The sequence below is a fragment of the Hirundo rustica genome, chromosome Z (genome assembly GCF_015227805.2).
Source record: "Hirundo rustica isolate bHirRus1 chromosome Z, bHirRus1.pri.v3, whole genome shotgun sequence".
NCBI lineage: Eukaryota > Metazoa > Chordata > Aves > Passeriformes > Hirundinidae > Hirundo > Hirundo rustica.
The window spans coordinates 21,313,516-21,331,368 of NC_053488.1; the positions used below are offsets into that span (position 1 = coordinate 21,313,516).

Genomic DNA, 17,853 nt, shown 5'->3' on the forward strand with positions numbered 1-17,853 from the left:
CTTATAACTGTGGAGTTTCTGAGCAGTTAATCTCAAAAAATCTCCTACTAAAATGGGACATACATAGTCTCCACTTACTTTATTTGATAGGCCAAAATCTAATAGAATTCTGCACATGCAGCAAGTTATACCAGGCAGGAAAGGCTGAGATAAAACTGCTTCATTTCCATTTTTTCCTCCCTACCAATCCATATCTATTTTGCATTCCAAATTCAGGTCACACACTACAAGTTTAGTTTTGGAGCAGGAACTCAAGGTTGAGGGATGTCTGAACCACAAAATACTGAGAATTTCATTTAAAATCATGACTTTATTACTCTACAAAATGGCATTATGATTTTGATAAGGTTAGAAATCCCAAATCCAAAAACAAAGGCAATCTCAGCTTTCTTGGAATTTATGACCTTTCTGACTCTCAAAAATGAACCCCATGAAGCACGGAAAGGCCAAACAATCTCGTGAAGAACATCACCTGCTTTCCTTTATAGAAACCTTGATGAAGGGTAACACATGAAATTTGGAAGGGGAACAAAAGAGGAATAACGATTTTCTACAATGTATGTAATAGTTTACTCAGCAGTCAAATTCCTTCCTCACACAAAGCTGACAAACTACCTCAGCACACCATGCGTCTGGTACTCCTGGCCCTACAGGAAGAAACAATTACTGCAGATTTCCACAACAAGGGTTTCTAGCTCCTCAGTGTGTAATTGCAGCAGTAACACTCCACAAGGACTTCGGTTGCAAAGGACTGAAGTTGCCAGAACAGAAGAGTGTGTGATAACTACAAATGAATAGTCACAGGTACTGAAAATCTGAAGTCCCTGGACATTTTCTGAAAACCTGTTCTGAAGTTTATACAAGTCTTTAAGAAAAGAAAACATCTCTAATAGGTTTCTGTCTAGAAATCCAGTATTTACATATTCATCAGCTTTATGCTGATTATCCTACATGATGAATTTCTGCTCTTTGTGCTGAAGTGGTTCACTAACTTTAGCATCAGAACAGCAGAAGTTGGTGCATCTTTCCTTTGATTGGAGGAGCTATTATGAAAGGTGTACTCCATGTCCTTCAAAGAAGTTGGTGCATCTTTCCTTAGACTGGGGAGCTATTATGGAAGTTGTACTTCATGTCCTTCAAGTACTTAAGGATTGGGAAAAATGGAGTTTGGTAACAATGCTGGACAAAAGCCCTACATAGCCTTCAGAACAGGTTCCAGGTGATGCAGCTCCTTCACAGTTCCCTTCACCTTATCCAAGCATGCCTGAATCCCTGGCACATGGACTGCAGCATTGTGCTGCCACAACAGCTTAGAAAAGTGGAGGCTTTCACAGGTCACCACACTTAGCTCCAGATCCAAAATCCTTTCAGCAGATGCCAACAAAGACAACAGCAGGTTAGTTATATGGTGCAGATTTTGTCTGAACAGAGCAGCAACCCAAAAGTGAAGGGAAAAAGCATGTTATTTTTATTTTTTTAGAAATGTTTTTTAAGCTGAGTATTACTACATTGGTCTCAGCAGAGAAAACAGAAGTGTGTCAATACTCAGAAGCATAATTCTGCAGTTATTTTATACCTAATAATTAGGTCTCCATGATGGAAATAGTCGAGTCTGTTTAGCAGAGCATTTAGGTTGTAAAGATTTAAGAGAGTTAAGTCACAAGAGCTTTAAATAATAAGGTTAAAACCAGTATTCCTTAAAGGGACATGGTCAAGGCTTGAAGCCAAATTTCTTTTCAAACTCACCATCAGTTTTAGGCTAGAGATTATCTTGAACAAGATACCTCCTCTTATCCTTCATCAGACAAGACATCCCAGTCCAATTCACTTTCCATTTATACACTATGTTGAACTGCAAGGAAGAGCATCAAGAAACTGAGGTCAGCACAAAACTGTTGAAACACCATACCTTCCTTATATTTTTTAATGCTCCAGCACCCCAGATGTAGGCAATCCGAAAGGGAACAAAATCAGGATTTTTAATTCCTTTAACACAGCTCCTACCCTATGCACCCTGTCCAACAATTTTAATAGTTTTACAAATTTAAGTGTGGCCAGCAAAAGTAAATCCTGCAAATAAAGCAGGCAACAATTACTCATACCTGACACTGCCCAAATTTAATTTCCTCTCAGCACAGGGTTTCCATGAACTGAATCTCTCTCAGCATGTGCTTCCACGCTGAATGCATGGATATACTCCCATACAGTTCTGTCCAAATCCCACCCCAACTTGTCTGACAAAAGGATGAACATGCACTTAAGAGCAGTATGCCAGAGGAACATAAACTAAGTCACAACCATTAGTTGGCAGCGTTCCCTTTCATTTTTAGGATGCCCACATCTACTATCAAAGAGGCAGCCTTCCTGACAGTACTGCGCTCCGATTCCTTGCCACTTTCCACAAGAGCAGGACATGAATCCAGGACATAATATGGGGCTTAGTAAGCTCAACCAGCATCAGCCAAAAGAATTCCATGCAGAGGACTTATCACCTAACTTGATCCTCTAGCCACAGCTGGTCTCTTGCACTCCACACTACACAAGGGAAAGGCTGCTAAGATCTGCAGCCACTCAATGTTTTGTTATTTTGAAGTGTAATTATTCAATTATTTGATATTCATAATGGGAAAAATAACTTTAAAGGACAGTAAGAAATCTGTTTTGAAAACCTGGTGAAAGAGTTAGATGTCTCAACTGTTTACAATGCACCAAGTAAATCACATTTGCATCTTTTCATGAAATTATCAACCACAGATTTCATAGTTTAACTAGTTCAACTTTTTTTTTTTTTTTTAATTAATTCTGGGTTGGACTTGAAGCTTTATTCTCAGCTGAAATGGAAATATAGATGCACATAATGTATTTCATAATGTATTTAGGTGAAATCTGCTCAACATAGAAGACAGCATTACTCATATAAAGAAAGTTAAACAGAGAAAATTTGAAGAGCTCATACGCCTACCAGTACTTCTTAATTTCTTTCAAAACTTGGAAGGAGCATTCCAACTCAGTAACTGTTAAACAGCAAAATAACTGTTTTGGATCACCACTCCAATCTTCTTCCACAAGACAATCATTTAACAGTTACCTGCAGTAACTGTGATCAAATCAAATACCAGATGAGCTGTCCAAAAACAATTTCTAGCAATATACGAGGGACATTTCAGAGGAGGTTAATTTCATAAAGTTGAGAGTAATTACTAGCAATCGACTGAGAAGCATAAATATGAATCAAAACTGTCGTAATGAGATTCAGGAACCATTTATTAGGTGCTTTCCAGGGGACCAAAAAGCCACTGTTCCTCAAGCAAGAAGTACAGTTGAACTCCACTCCACCTCAAAGACCTATATAGTCATGGTAAGATACAAGAAATAAACTGCATTGATACAGGTTGTGCAGCCCAAAATGTAGGAAGTTAAATGCGGGAAAAAGCAAGAGAGTTAAACTTAACAAAAAATCTGAATAGAGACAAAACACCAACAAGGATATTGCCCTCCCAACTCATCAGGTGATTTAACTGATAATGGTGAAAAAGCATTAAGCATCCCATAAACATCTGCCCTATGCTCAGGAAGAAGCAAGAATCACCTGTGACACCAGATATTTTTCACCCCAAGGCAAGTGAACATAATGTTAAATATTCAATGTGCAAGAAATAACAATCAGAAGGTCGGTCTAGAAAACTGCAACTCACATGTCACTGAAGTAGTCTGCAGCCCAGTGACCTCTGTTTTAAATGAATCCAGAGAGATTAGAAAAGAGGCTCCGAGAGTAGCAGAGTATGACACCCAAGGTGACACTCAGAGCACACGTGTAGGAGGTCAGGTACCTACAGATCACTGAGCACTCCAGACAAATATCTGAAATGTCTAAGGACTTAAAGTTACGGACAAAAAAGATGCCTACTATTTAGCACCAGCTTGGAAAGACTGATCCAAACTGTACACACATGGAATTTTGTGAGACACACAACTTATCTGGGGTAGAACAGTGTCTCAATAAAGCGTAAAATTACATAGTATGCAGGTATCCAGTGAAACAGTAATAGATAACCACTTGAGAGGCAGGCCCTGATCAGTGGAGTTTCCTGTTCCAAATGCCTGCCATATTTCACTCCTTCTCAACAGGGCATTTGCCATTTACACAAAACCAAGCAGGACACAGACGCCAGTCAAAAGGCAAATAATAAAAGCAGAATTATGCACAGCAGCCTCATCAGGTATAAGGAGGGCCAAAGAGAAAAACCATCTGAAATCCCACTAAATACAAAGAGAGCCGATCCAAATGCCCAGGATATACCTATGGAATAGGAATCCGTATCACAGAAAGCATCTGCCAAATTTTACACGTGACAGTATACAAGCAAAACATCACTTCAGCAAAGCTCTTGGTAAACATGGTTAAAGCAGGCACAGATAAGCACACACCAATATGAGTAAAGCAGATTCTAGTTCTCTACTTAACAATGATGAGACCAACACAATATTAAATGCAATTTTCACTACTGTACAAACTTTAAAATATCAGAAAAATAAAGGCAGCAAAGGAAAGCAAATTCAAGTGCTAAAGAGAAACCTTTTAAACTCCAGATCCCAGAAATCATTCTATCAAACAAGAGGCAAGACCAGCAAGCTGCTTACATACACTTCCACACCAAGAAAATGCCAGGTATTAACCAGTTACCCCTAATGTAGGAAAGAGGCAGAGTTTGTGAAGACCCTACACACTTTCAAAGCAGCCCCGAATCTTTTGCAAGACCACACAGAGAATTATCAGAATGAAAAAGCTGCAGAGAAAGAGTTATACAGACACATTCCTCCAGTTCAAGATCTCTTGGAAGAGTAGCAAGAACAGCATTTACTGAGTGACTAAAGTGCTTTTCGAAACTCTCAGTAAAATTTGACCACAAGGCCCAAAGAAAAAAAGCAGGAAGAAAATTCAAAGGAAATTGACAGGAATATGATTTGTCATCAGGCATACACATTTCACATGCATACAAGTACTTGAAATAAGGTCCCTGGATTTAAAAAAGCAGTTTGATTTGCTTAGACTTTCAATGCTGCTGTGTAAGCTACAACTAAATCTTGGATAGTTAAGAGTTTAAAATTAGGTTCTTTCAGCATTTAGATTAAATGCAGCCCTTTACTGCATAATAAAAGAGCATGTTTAATAACAACTTTAACAAGTTAGGCCTGGCAGATCCCAGACTGAAAGAGTCAGCTCACAGTACACCATGACAGCAAGACGGAAGCACACACTATTCAAATTCAGGAAGCATTCCTGTTCCTTTCCTTCATCCCACTGAGAAATATAGGGAGGTTTATAGGAGCTCATAATCCCCTAAATACCTAAAAAGTAGATTACACAGTGTTTGTTGAAATTTGCAGTAACAGTGCCCAAAGTGGAAAGAGTGAGGATTTTAAACAGGAAATCAAATTATCACCTGTGCATCAAAAGACAAACATAGTTTTTACTGAACAACAGAAAAAACTAGAAAAGTTCTCTCCAATTACAGTTTTATAAACCTCCAACTTAACTCTGAACACAAAAATGCTCTTTTAGTAGAGAACATGTCTATCTTAGTCTTATTACCCAAATTTCTAATGCACTTTATTTTGTTCCAACACTATGTACACTGGTAGCTTCCTGACTAAGGTCAACTAGAGAAACGTAGTTCATAATATCACACAGCAAATTCTAAATTAATCATTATGTTATTTTAACGTCCTACTGCTATAACCTTGCATTTCTGCTACTACTTTCAATGTCTAATTCTCCATCATTTTAACCTACAAAAAGATGGGTAGGGTTTTTTTTTCCAATTCTACAAACATTTTAGAATACTGTGACAACAGAAAAGCTGGAGGCACTATATCCAGTTTTACACTGTACACTGAGGCAAGCTGAGGCCATTACATCAAGGTGGGGAAAAATCCTTTAAAGAGAAGTTCCTGACACTTGATCACTTGTAGGTATAGGTATTTCTAAGTACTCCACAAGATTGAACATGTTTACATTTCTGTTATCATTAACATCCAATTCCATCTTCCTTCTTTGCCTCTTTCACTTGGATGCCAACACAGCTCAATTCAGTACTGGAACTCAAATTTTGCTGGCAATACACAGATGATGGATGTTAGGTTCTCTGAGTGGTATTCCAACACTCCAGCCGTTTTGACAAAAATGTCACAAGCACGCCTAATTCTTCAGAGCAGCCACAAGATAAACATTAGGCAAACAAAAAAATATCATTCCTAACCTCCAGAAAGTATAATTTCACACAGCAGCCAGCTTGAAATTCTAGAGTGCAAGAGCTCACCCAAGTCATTCTCCCACTTAACTCTGGCAGCCAAATCTCATACAGATATTGTGGAACAGGCCCCAAAATTAAACCACACTACACAGAAGCACTATGTCCACAAGGGACTAAGATACTGTGCACAAGGATAAGGGAAGAACCTCACTGCCAACATCCTTGGCATTGTAATTATCAGGTGAACCAGGTAGGTCAAGCAGTTTGGAATACAGTGACAGTGAAGACAGCTTAAGCTGCTATAAAGCAGAGAGCAAAAAAAACTAGAATAGAACCATCACTCTTGAGATAGCAAGGGCAGGGGACAAAAAAGGATGTAATAAAAGTCAGCAAGTGAAAAGGCATGAAGTATGTGTCAGGACAATGACAAATAGAGCCAGTGACCGGGTGATCCAGCTTCAGCAGGGCACCCTTTGCTATGACCCCTGCAAGCTGTGCTGAGACAGCAGTTATTCCCATCTCCAAGTCAGGAGACAGGAAAGATCAGGAAAAGAAATTTTATCTAGTTGAGATGTCAGGTAAAATCAACAGTTACAAGAGAAAGCCAAGAAAGTTAACAATGCAAGACTGATGTGGAAAACTAGACTGGTTCCCTGGGATTAGTTTTATTTAGTATGTGCTATTTTCACAAATGCAACACTAAATGCAAACTAATAAAGCAAACTATGCCAAGAGAAGATTATCAGACATAATCCAGACACAGCTGCTCTGAACAGGAGTGTATGCAATCTCTCCCACACTTAAGCAGTGGAATCAAAATACCACGAAGTCTCCTAAAAGCCCCAATCATGTAATATTCAAGATTTCTTTTCTCCTTGACTTCACTTACACTCACTGCATTATTTTCCTGCTTCAAAAGAGTCCATTAATTTGCTCCTACAACAGCCCGTTACCACTGGCTTATTTCACACATCCCCCGAACAGCTGCAGACAAGCCCAGGCTCACAATTCCTCTGAGTTTAGATTTTCTGTCAGGTGCTTCCTATTTCTATGGCAGATATAGCTAAATTATTCTCAAAAAGACACCAAACCAAAACAAACAAAATACACCAAAAAAACCATACAAAAAAAGTCACACAACAAAACAACAAAACAAACAACAAACCAAAACAAATAAACAAGGGGGGGAAGAAAAAAACCCCACACATTCAAAAAATTATTTGTTCTCCATGAAGAAAAGAAAATGCAGCACACAACACAACATCAAGCAGCCATGTATACTAGCCGCTCTTTCAGGAACAAAGGCAGCACTCAGACATATTTGGTCACAAACACTGAGCACTGTTTTAGATTAGCAATTCATTAAAATACTATTAATGTACATAATTCAAGGGGGGTGGAAAATAAATCAATAAATTAAAACACTATCCTTCTGACTCTCAGGGTTCTTGTACCACTGAGACTTAGGGCTTTTTCCACATCTTCCTTTATCTGTAAAACTACAATCCAGATGCTATTAACAGTGTCCCAATTGCCTACATTTATTCCATGGGAGTTTCTGTTGTCTTTCTTGTTAGTCTCAGCTTTACACCATCCAATCCCACACTACTATGTAGTCTTAATCTGTACCATTTTGAATAGGAAAAGAGCCCAGCTTTTTCAACTTTCTCACTCACAGCTCAACTGCTGTCTCAACACGATTAGTTCCTTTCAGTGAAAAGGTAAAAGATTCAAGAAAAGTGTCATTTGTTGGGCTTCTTCAAAAAAATTACAATTAATAAAGCTGCCTCCTCCTTGCCCTGGTTGTTTTATCTCAGCTCCTGGTATCTGTTTTGTTTCTCAGACTGCTCTACTTCAACATTATTTCCATTTCATGTTAGGTGGTTGCTACTTGTGATCTCATCAGCTCATACTTTCAGTCACGCCTATTTTAGAAAACATGTTGCTTGACGTTTAGTAAATTGACTACACTCTGCAATCTTATAATAAAATTGCTCAGTATCATCTATTTAAATGAATGCTGGTGTCTTCTACTTTCTTCACACAGCAGATGGAAACGGAAGATACAATTTTCACAGTAATTCTTCACACACAGTCACCAGCTACCTCAAGTTTCTCCTTTAGCTCTTCACACAACCGAAGAATAAATCAAACACAAGAGCACATCATTCCGGGCTCCTGAAATGCTTTTGTCCCAAAAACTCTACAGATGAAGAATAAAGACACTTTCAGCAACTCAACCATTCAGTTCATGTTCTTTCACTATTCATCATGAACGGTGTAATGTAAATATATTTTTAAGAGAATCTGCTTCAAGTGGTATGAAACCCACATTTCTTTAAAGGACACTCTGAAAACATTTTGAGGATGAACCACCAAAAAGAATAAAAAACCACCTGTAACACATTATTAGCATCCTTTGGCTTATAAGACTCAGCTTCAATTAAGTGAATTTGGCAAAACCTTCAATATGGGCTTAAACAAGCCTTCGCTTCACAGTTTCCACAGAAGTGGACAAAAAGCATATTTAAGGTAAACTTAGCACTTGTGCACCTCTCCTAAGCCCATAAACATGGGTTTTAAAAAAGGGCTGACATATAATTCAGAAACACTCCCCAAAAAGCAGGTCTCTCCCCCAAATAACACATCTCAAGATGCTCGGCTGGGCATCTTACACCATTACCGACACAGGGATTTTGACTCAAAAGGGTGGCGAACAACTGGATAAGGAGCTGTTATCAATAAACCCGTGTGTGTGAAAGAAGAGCTGAACTGCCAGCAGTGCCAGTTTTTTCATCATTGCTGGCAAAGGAGCTGAGAACATTAAAACTACACTTCTAAGCCGCAGGGCACGGCTGCGCTCGGGGACGCCCAGTGACCACGACGTTCAGTGCAGGGAGACACGTCCCAGTAGCGTGAGCCCTGGCAGATGGCTTCCCCCAGGGATTTCTTTATCATTATTTTTCATCACAAGGCAGTAAGAAATGGGGAACCGGAGACAACTACTATAATCCACTGCGCAGAGAAAGTGCCGGCTTCCCGCAACCTGTTCAGCAAGGGGACGAGGCTCGATAGCAGGATAAGAAGGTAACTAGGAATGTAAGTGAAATAATAATGCACGCTCTAAGGCGAGTACACAGAGTGACAGCAGCCCGCTTCCTGCCCGCGCCGTTCACTGGGCAATTCAACTCGTGTCCGAGCCAACTCCCAAAGTCACTCACGGCCCCGCAGGGCTCCCGGGGCTCCGGACCTCCCCGGCCGGGACCGCCGCTCCCGGACCCGCACCTGCTCCTCGCCATGCGGCACCTCCCGCCCAGGGGTGCAGGTGGCGGCCCGGGCCGCGGCCGCCCGCGGCTCAGCCGGGAGGCGCCGGCACGCCCGTCTCCGCTCCAGGGAGGCTAAAACCCACTTCACCCAGGACAAAGCCAAACCCTGCCCAGGCGTGTCCCCCCGCGCCGCCGCCGCCGCCGCCCCGCTTACCTCGCACGCAGAGAAGCGACATGGCGGCCCCGGCAGCCGCCCCCGGCTCTCCTCATGCCGCCCCGCGGACACCGGGCGGCGGCGGCGCCTCAGCCGGGGCGGGGCCGTCCCGTCGGGGCAGGGCCGAGTGACGACGGAGGCGTCGGGGGGAGCTGGCGGCCGGGCGGGCTGCGCTCGGGCGGGGGGTTTGCTGCTTAGCCCTTCTTCTTTTCAGGCTTGTTTCACGCCCGAAAGGTGAGGGAACTGAATGGAGGAGAAACGCCCTGGATGTGTCTTCGCTGGAAGGTTTCACACTTGTCCTATGCTCGGACGGGTTCTGGTGTGCTGGCGTAAGACCTACGGAAGGTGTTGAGAGGGACCCTTAGGGATCATAGAGTCCAGCTCAGCCCAAAAATCCCACCATGTGCTTGGGAGCACTGTTCAAACGATTTTTGATCTCTTGTCAGGCTGGTGCTGTGACCACTTCCCTGGGAAAGTGCCCAGCCAACCTCTGGGTGAAGAACTTTACCCCAAAATCTAACCAAAACTTCCCCTGACACAGCTTCAGGCCATTCCCTCAGGTCCTATCACTGATCACTGGAGAGATCAGTGCCTGCCCCTCTGCTTCCCACCCTGAGGAAGACGTAAACTGCTGTGAGGTCTCCGCTCAGTCTCCTCCAGGATAAACAAGACAAGTGACCTCAGCCACTCCTCATATGGCTTCTCTTCAAGGCCCTTCCCAGCTCCACTGCTGATGAAGCAGCTCAACTGGTGATGAAGAATCCCGACTGACACACAGCAACAGCCATTTGTATCCCCCCACGTGGAAAAAACCGTAAGACAACACTTAGAGAAAAGCAGGACAAGCAGACATGATTACTGTGTCCTGAAGCTCTCCTCAGTATTCTTCCAGCTACAATGGCCAGCCCGCTCTGAGGGTTTCCGGAACCTGATGTGTTTGTGTGGCTGGTAATACCCAATCCATCTTTCTGCTTATCTAATCTATCTCAGACCACTCCAAAGTTTGCGTCCTCATCTTCTGATTGAGCAACCCACAGGTCAGCTGCCTGTTACAGAAAGAATCTCCTGAGGTGGTTTCCTTTGAGCCCAGTTCTAGCAGTTTTCTCTGATTGCCTCTAATGCTTTTATTGCTGCTTCATCCCAAACTGTAAATAGCCATAACACTGCAGAATGTGCTTCTAGTTCCAAACAGAAGATCCAGCAAATAATTTCTGAAATTGAAATTCAACAGCAAAATGTCATATAATGTAATTGCTATTCTGTAATATTTAGAACTTCTCCAAAGTCTGAACAGAGTGTGAAGGACAAGCCTTCTAGTTGGGTATTTCAAAGACTAACCAACCTTCCAAAGGTTTACACCTAGACAAGGGAAATTTCATTTCTGCACAGGAGATTTTTCAGCCTTTATGTTTGCTGCACAGAAGTACATCCATGAAGGGAATGTGTCAAAAACATACATATCTCTGAGATACTAAGAAGAACCACTTGTAAGGATAAACCATTATATTCCTGCAATCAATCAACCAGACTGTGTGCTAAGGCTGTTACCAAAGGCAGGCTCAAGGGACTGGGAACACTTTCACTTAACATTGTGAATGGGAGCTGTCAGTGCAGGCAGCTGGAAGTGCCAGCACTGAGGCAACCAGAGAAGAAATCTCCTCTCCTTGCCCCTGAAGTAGCTTCAGTGCTGCTGAAATGTTGCTAGATTTCTCAGAAGCTCTGCTTTGCTTCTCTATGCGTTCATCCCATGTAGCAGCAGCAGCAGATTGTAAGAGCTCCAACACACCAGACTGCATTTTGGCAGTACGTCATCCAAGTCTGCCTCACCTGTGAGCTGGGCACCCCACTGACTTTCCAGTTAACTTGAAGGGAAGTTAGTGTTTTGCTCTGTAAAGTCTATTATTATTTATCTCCCATATGTGTCACGGTAGAGTGCCAGATCCCTGACCTTTTCAGATTTCTGTTGGTCCTTTTTGCATTTCTTCAGAGCCTCAGAACTTTTCAACAGCAAAAGGTGTGCTCAGGGATCCCTGAGCTCTCCTGATGCCTTTCCTCTCCTCTTTGCAGCCTTGTTGCAAACAAAATCCTTTGAAATGTGCATAAGCTAATTTCTGCCACAACCACACAATCTCATCATGACTACTCTCCTCCCTTTACTGGGCCCCATTGCTCTGCCTGTCCTAATTTAAAAATTAAAACATTCGAGGCCATAATTGTCACAGACTGCGTCACAGGGCACCTGGTACAGCAAGTCCCTATCTTGCCCACAGCTACCAGAATAGGGAAATTATCTCATCAAGGGCAGATGCTGACACATACATTTTAAAATTATAGTAATGTGTTACTACCAAGCGTGGCTATTAAGTAAGTGTCTTGTAGCTAGGATGAGATCTCTTACCATCAACAGTAACAGTGAATGCTGGGATTATCACAGATGTTATGATTTTCCTGCAGTTCCGAGGTCTAATTAGATGCAAGTGTTTTACCAAACTTTGTCTAATCAAAAGAAATAATTTGTACTTGTATGTCTGTCCACCCTCCTCTCCTTTCCATCTCAGATATGCTGGAAGAAGGATGAAGTCATTGCTGCAAAACTTTTGCAAGGTAGAGTTACCTTCTTCTAAATTATACTTGCTCTTTGAAATCAAATTCCATATGTTTTCCCAGCTGAAGTGACACTCCCCAGTGGATCTCTTTCTGTTATTGTTTCTAGTTCTTCCTCTGGACATTTTTGTCATAAATACAAAAAAATAGCTTAATGATAGAAAAGCTGCGGTAGAAAGTGGGGTAGGGGGGACAGGGACACCCAAGTTCTGTGCTGTTCTCAAGCTATTAAATATGACTGATCTTTCCAAGTTTGTTTCTAAAAATCCACAAAAGGGGATTCCAGGTTCACAAGTGCTTAAGTAGAAGCAAAGCCCTAAAACTTGTGGAAGCAGACCAGGTCTAAGTTGTGCAGCTGGCAGTGTGTTCTAGCAGCACAGGCAGCACACTCCATCAGCAGTGTACTTTTTTAATGGGAGAGTTCTGCTGAATTAAGGAGGAAAAACACGGTGCAGCAAGCACACTACAGTAACTTCCATATACACTGAGATTATCTGCCTTCCTGAACAACAAAAGGTTCTCTGCCAACACAAAACAGAGGCATTACTGTCAACACCAAAGTGCCACCTGATTTTTTTTCTTTCCTGTAGAGCAAGAGTTAATTTTCTCTGGCTACTCAGACCCCAGCCATTGGTCTCAGTTCACCTGCTGTTGAATAGGAAAGTAATAAATGGGTGATACTCCAGTCACTGCAGCTTGCCAGCTGTTTTATCCCTACCTATTTGCTGTAGTTTCCCTGTTCAGAGAGCAGTACTATAGTTATATTTGCCATCTACATAAACTGTATTTGCTTCTTCTCTTTTTGCTCTGCATTTTTTGAGTTTTGTATTTATTGCTAGAGAATGGATGAAGCTGAAAGGTAGTGTGTAGCAAACCTATATGGGCTTTATTTGAAATGAAAGGGTTTAGATCTGTTAAACCATTTTTACTGTTATGCAACTGACCAAAAAAAAATCATCTCAGACCTGGTTTTTGGGGCTAAGCTCTAAAGATAGGGAAAAAAAAAAAAAAGCTTTTAATTTACCCTATGACATTTGGCAGGAATTCAGTGCTGAATACAGACTAAGCAGCTGATTGATATTCTGATATTCGGAGGCAGCCCTTGGGTTTATTTGGCTGTAAAATAACAGGCTACTGAAATGGCTTTCACTGCTATTTGTGATCAATTTCTTTACTAAAATGTAATATTTGCACAACCACTAGGGGACAACATGATCTCTTTCACAACCCTGTGTGGTGTTCTACCTGTGTGCAGGACACATTTGAATAACATCTTGAAATGCACCATTCTCTGGATTGGATTGCAGTCTGTAGTCAGTGCACTAGCTAAAAAAACACCACAGACGTGCTCTAAAATGTACAGGGAAGCAGCCTGCCATCCTCTCAATTATACATGAACTATAATATTGCTTTTAATACTCAAAAATATTCACAAAAATTTAAAGACTGGGGAATGGATAGGACTTCTGCACCTGTAGGACAGCAAGGTGGAAGGGCAGCACCCCCACCAAACAAACAGCCAAATTTGGGCTCCAGCTTTGAACATCCTCTTTCCAGTGTCCCACTCGTGGCCTTTCCTAAAGATTGATGACATCTGCAAGTGACAGTGGTCTGGCAATTTGAGATATTAATGAGTGGCTTAATTTTAATTGCCTCTTGAAGCAGAGCCCCTCCAACTGTCCTGTCTAACCCACCACTGAAGTCCCTGACCCTTTCCTTTCACATGCTCAGGAGCTCTCCACAGCTACTTAGCTTTCCTCTCTGCACAGCATGACCCCTTCAGTAGGCTTCAGTTTTTGTGCCTTAGTTCTCCATCCACAAAATGGAGGTAGTGATAATTCTTTAAGGAAGGAGGTATCAAAGGGTGTCCTGATTATAAGTACCTTAGAGATGATGAGGTGCATGGACACTGTCACAGCATAACCATATTAAACAGCACAAAGAGATCTGCCAGCTTTTAGATTACAAATGTGTGTTCAAAAGGCTGGAGAGGCAAGAGGGATCCTTTCATCTCAGGGGAAAAAAAACCTCGACATGAGAGCAGCTTCCATGGGAACTGATCTTTCAATTACAGCTGTTCTGCAGAAAAGTCTTTCAACTGCTCATGGCAGAGTTGACAGCACTGAATCCATTTCTCATACAATGATCCCAAGCATCCCAAACATGGTGTTTCTTGTTCATGTTGAGGCAGTTTGTCCTTGAGCAACACAATAGGATTATACTGCAGATTATACCCAGAGCTACACACATATACTGTGGGTCTCTGTCTGTCCAAGCAGTGATCAGCAAAGCCAGCAACACAGGGTCTGTGTGAAGTAGAGACCCCAAAAGGGATAATTCCCTGGGATCTAACCAAGCATGCAAGGACTGATGATGTCTGCCAGTGATCCCTTACCTAGCTAGCATGCACAGTGGCACTATTGCTGCTTTCCCAAAAGCCAGTATCACAGAATCATGAAATCAGTTAGGTTGGAAAAGACCTCAGAGCTCATCAAGTCCAGCCTATGGCCTAACACCATGGTGTCAACCAGACCATAGCACGAAGTGTTATGTCCAGTTTTTCCTTAAATACCTCCAAGGACAGTGACTCCACCACCTCCCTGAGGAGCCCATTCCAGTGTTTAATCTCCTTTTCTGTGAAGAAATTCCTCCAAATGTCCAACCTAAACCTCTCCTCAAAGAGTTTGAGACTATGTCCTCTCATCCTGTCCCTGGTTGTAGGGGAGAAGAGACACACCCTCCCCCCCCCTCCCCTCCCCCCCTTGGATACACCCTCCTTTCAGATTGCTTTCAGAGCAATATCAGTCTCTCAGATAAGACAGAGAGATAAGGTCCCAGTGAGCCTCCTTTTCTCTAGGCTAAATACCCCAGCTTCCTCACCCACTCGTTCTCAGACTCCAGACCCTTTTCCAGCTCCAGCGGGACTCACTCCCGCACCTCAATGTTCCTCCTGAATTGAGGGGCCCAGAGCTGGACACAGGACTGGAGGTGTGGTCTCACCAGTGTCAAATACAGAGGCACAATCACTTCCCTGATCTTGGCGGACACACTGTTTCTGTCCTAGCATATCTACAAGCTGAAAGATGCTCAAGTGCCCTGAAACCTTCTGCATTAGGCTGAAAGGATCATTCTAATCAGTGGAAATACAGTACTTTGAGCAATATGTATTATTGGCTGCATTTAGCTTAACTATCCCCTCCTCACCACATACCTCCTCTCTGGCAGTCTGATAAGTAATATGGGCCACAGGACTGAGGAGACCCCTTGGATTAGAACCCCTCTTCCTACAGTCACACTGCCCCTTTTCCCCAGCTCTGTCTCCTTTACAAACAGTTTGGGTATTTGCTATGGCACTTTACAGGAACTATTCCAAGAAGTCTAGAGATCCCTGTTTCTGACAGTGTTATTTGTGTTTTGCACCTTTTCAGTTTGAGCTAGCACTTCTCAAGTGTAAGTGGCATGTATTGTGCATGGCTGATCACATCAGGATAAAACCAGTGTTACCCGGTCTTGGTGCCACAGGTCAGCTATACAGATCTATGGAGTCCTGTGAGATGGTCACCTTCTGATTCTACAGGAACAGGTGACACCCTTTCTGCTATTCCATACTCCTCTTTGACTGGATTCCTGTCTAAATTGAGATGTGGCTTCCCTCTTAAGAGGGTGTGTCCTGGTTTGGGGACAAATTTGGGAGAAAACCCCTGAATAGGATCCCTCTGGGAAGCAAACCCAAGTGGCCCCTCCCTCCAACCAGTCCGGTAAAAAAACCTCTTTGGAGAAAAGTGGAAAAAACTATTTTACTAAACAAATGAAGTACATGCAAGTACAAAGAATGAATAATATGAAACAATAAAACCTCTCCTTCTGAAGCGAGATGGCAAATTGAGGAAGTTCTTGTCGCAGGTGTAGCTCGGCTCTCTCTCAGTCTCTCCTCAGTCCCAGTCTCTCCGGCGCTGCTGGAAAATGCTGAGGTCCAGGCCCCGGTGGGCAGCAGGTGCAGCCCCCAGTGCTCCCCTGGGTTTTCTGTCCAGAGCAGGTTTAAACAGTTCCAAGAAAAAGGGAAAAAAACAGTCCAGGGAACTTCTCTGCCCTAGCTAGCTGAAACTAACTAAAAGCAAAAAAAAAATCTCTGTCCTGCAGTCTCTCCAAGCCTCCGCCGAACACCCCAGCCAGAGAAGAATGTGTAGGAGTCAGGCAGTTTTCTCAAAACAAACTCTGCGCTTCTCCATGCTCTTAGAACCCGTCTTAAAGGCACAGAACTCAATATACAGCACAAACAGAACAGACGATTGGGGATACAAGCATCATAAAGTTACCCTAGGACAGGGCATCAAGAAATATTTTATTTTAAGTAAATCAGATCATTTCCCTTTCCAAGAGGAGCCACTTGTAACTTGGCAAGGTGCAAAACCCCCTTACCCCACCTAAGCTTGTTTCCTGCCTTACTGCTGTGTCTTCAGTTATTGTTCTGTTCACATTAGCAGATATTTTGAGCAGTGCAGAAGGTTAATCTTCAATAGAGGAGCCTAGGGGAGTAGCTATTCTCTTGCTTTTGTAGTTTTCATTCTTTGAAGATAAACATTTGTCTGCCATAAAAGAGGAGCTATTTGTCAAAATCGAAATTGCTGGCAAATGCAGCAGAAGCAATTGGCTCTGAGGAAGAAGCACCTTTGTGAGACCACAAAGGGTTCTTCTTCCTGCTTGACTGGCATCACCATCCCAACACCACAGTCAAAAGCCAGTCAACCTCTAGGAAAAAGTATCACAGGCATAAAAGTTATCCCCCAGGGATACTGGATATCTTTCACTTTGCTTTGGGGCAGCTGACATAGTTTCTCCTCTCTTGCGTGAGTTTTTGTGGTGTGGTTTTTTGGGTTTTTTTGTGTATGTGTGTGTGTGTGTTTGTTTTGAGTTTTTGTTTGTTTGTTTGTTTTGTTTTGTTTTGTTTTGTCATAGTGTACTTGCTACCTGAGAGCAGGAGAGGGGTTTCTACGTTAAAATGAAAAATGCCTTGGTAAGACCCATGAAAAATATGGGAGGTTATTTAACTACATTTATGTCTAACGTTTTTTGGCAGAGAATTTTTATAGTGCTCTTGTAAAATTGGGGAAATAAAGTATGTAGCAAGGAAAGGCCAACCTCACACAGGTCAGGAGAACCACCAGCCCTCTAGAAGAGGGCATGTGATTGACACTTCCTATGCAAACAGGCTGTTTAACCTTCCAGCTAAACTTTTCCATAGTGCTGGAGATCAAGGAGTGTGCATGTGTACCATGCCTTCCTGCTATCTGAAGAAAAAGGGGAAAGCAGGAAGGCAGGCAAGCTGGCCCTCCCTCCTCCAAGTTTCTGGAGCTGCAATAATGGAGTAAAAGCCATGTTGTGACACTTTTCACCACCAGTCTCCTCAAACGGATGTGCAGAAAGCAAGCATTTTGCAGTCCTGTTCTCCCCAGTTCATCAGGAGTCTCTCTAGTTCACATTTTCACTCCCCTTTTTGTCCCTGTTTCCAAAGGAT

The 17,853-nt window shown here is 42.5% G+C and overlaps 1 protein-coding gene across 3 annotated transcripts in view; it reads right to left on the minus strand.

Moving 5' to 3' along the window:
- Positions 1 to 9,786, minus strand: part of UNC13B (unc-13 homolog B) — a 209,416-nt gene extending 199,630 nt beyond the window's left edge. For all 3 annotated transcript variants that reach the window (XM_040089892.2, XM_040089891.2, XM_040089890.2), the window contains exon 1: positions 9,735 to 9,786. In XM_040089892.2, coding sequence (XP_039945826.1) covers positions 9,735 to 9,756 — 22 coding nt within the window. In that variant the 5' untranslated portion in view covers positions 9,757 to 9,786. The remainder of the gene's footprint in view (positions 1 to 9,734) is intronic.
- Positions 9,787 to 17,853: the final 8,067 nt, after the last annotated feature.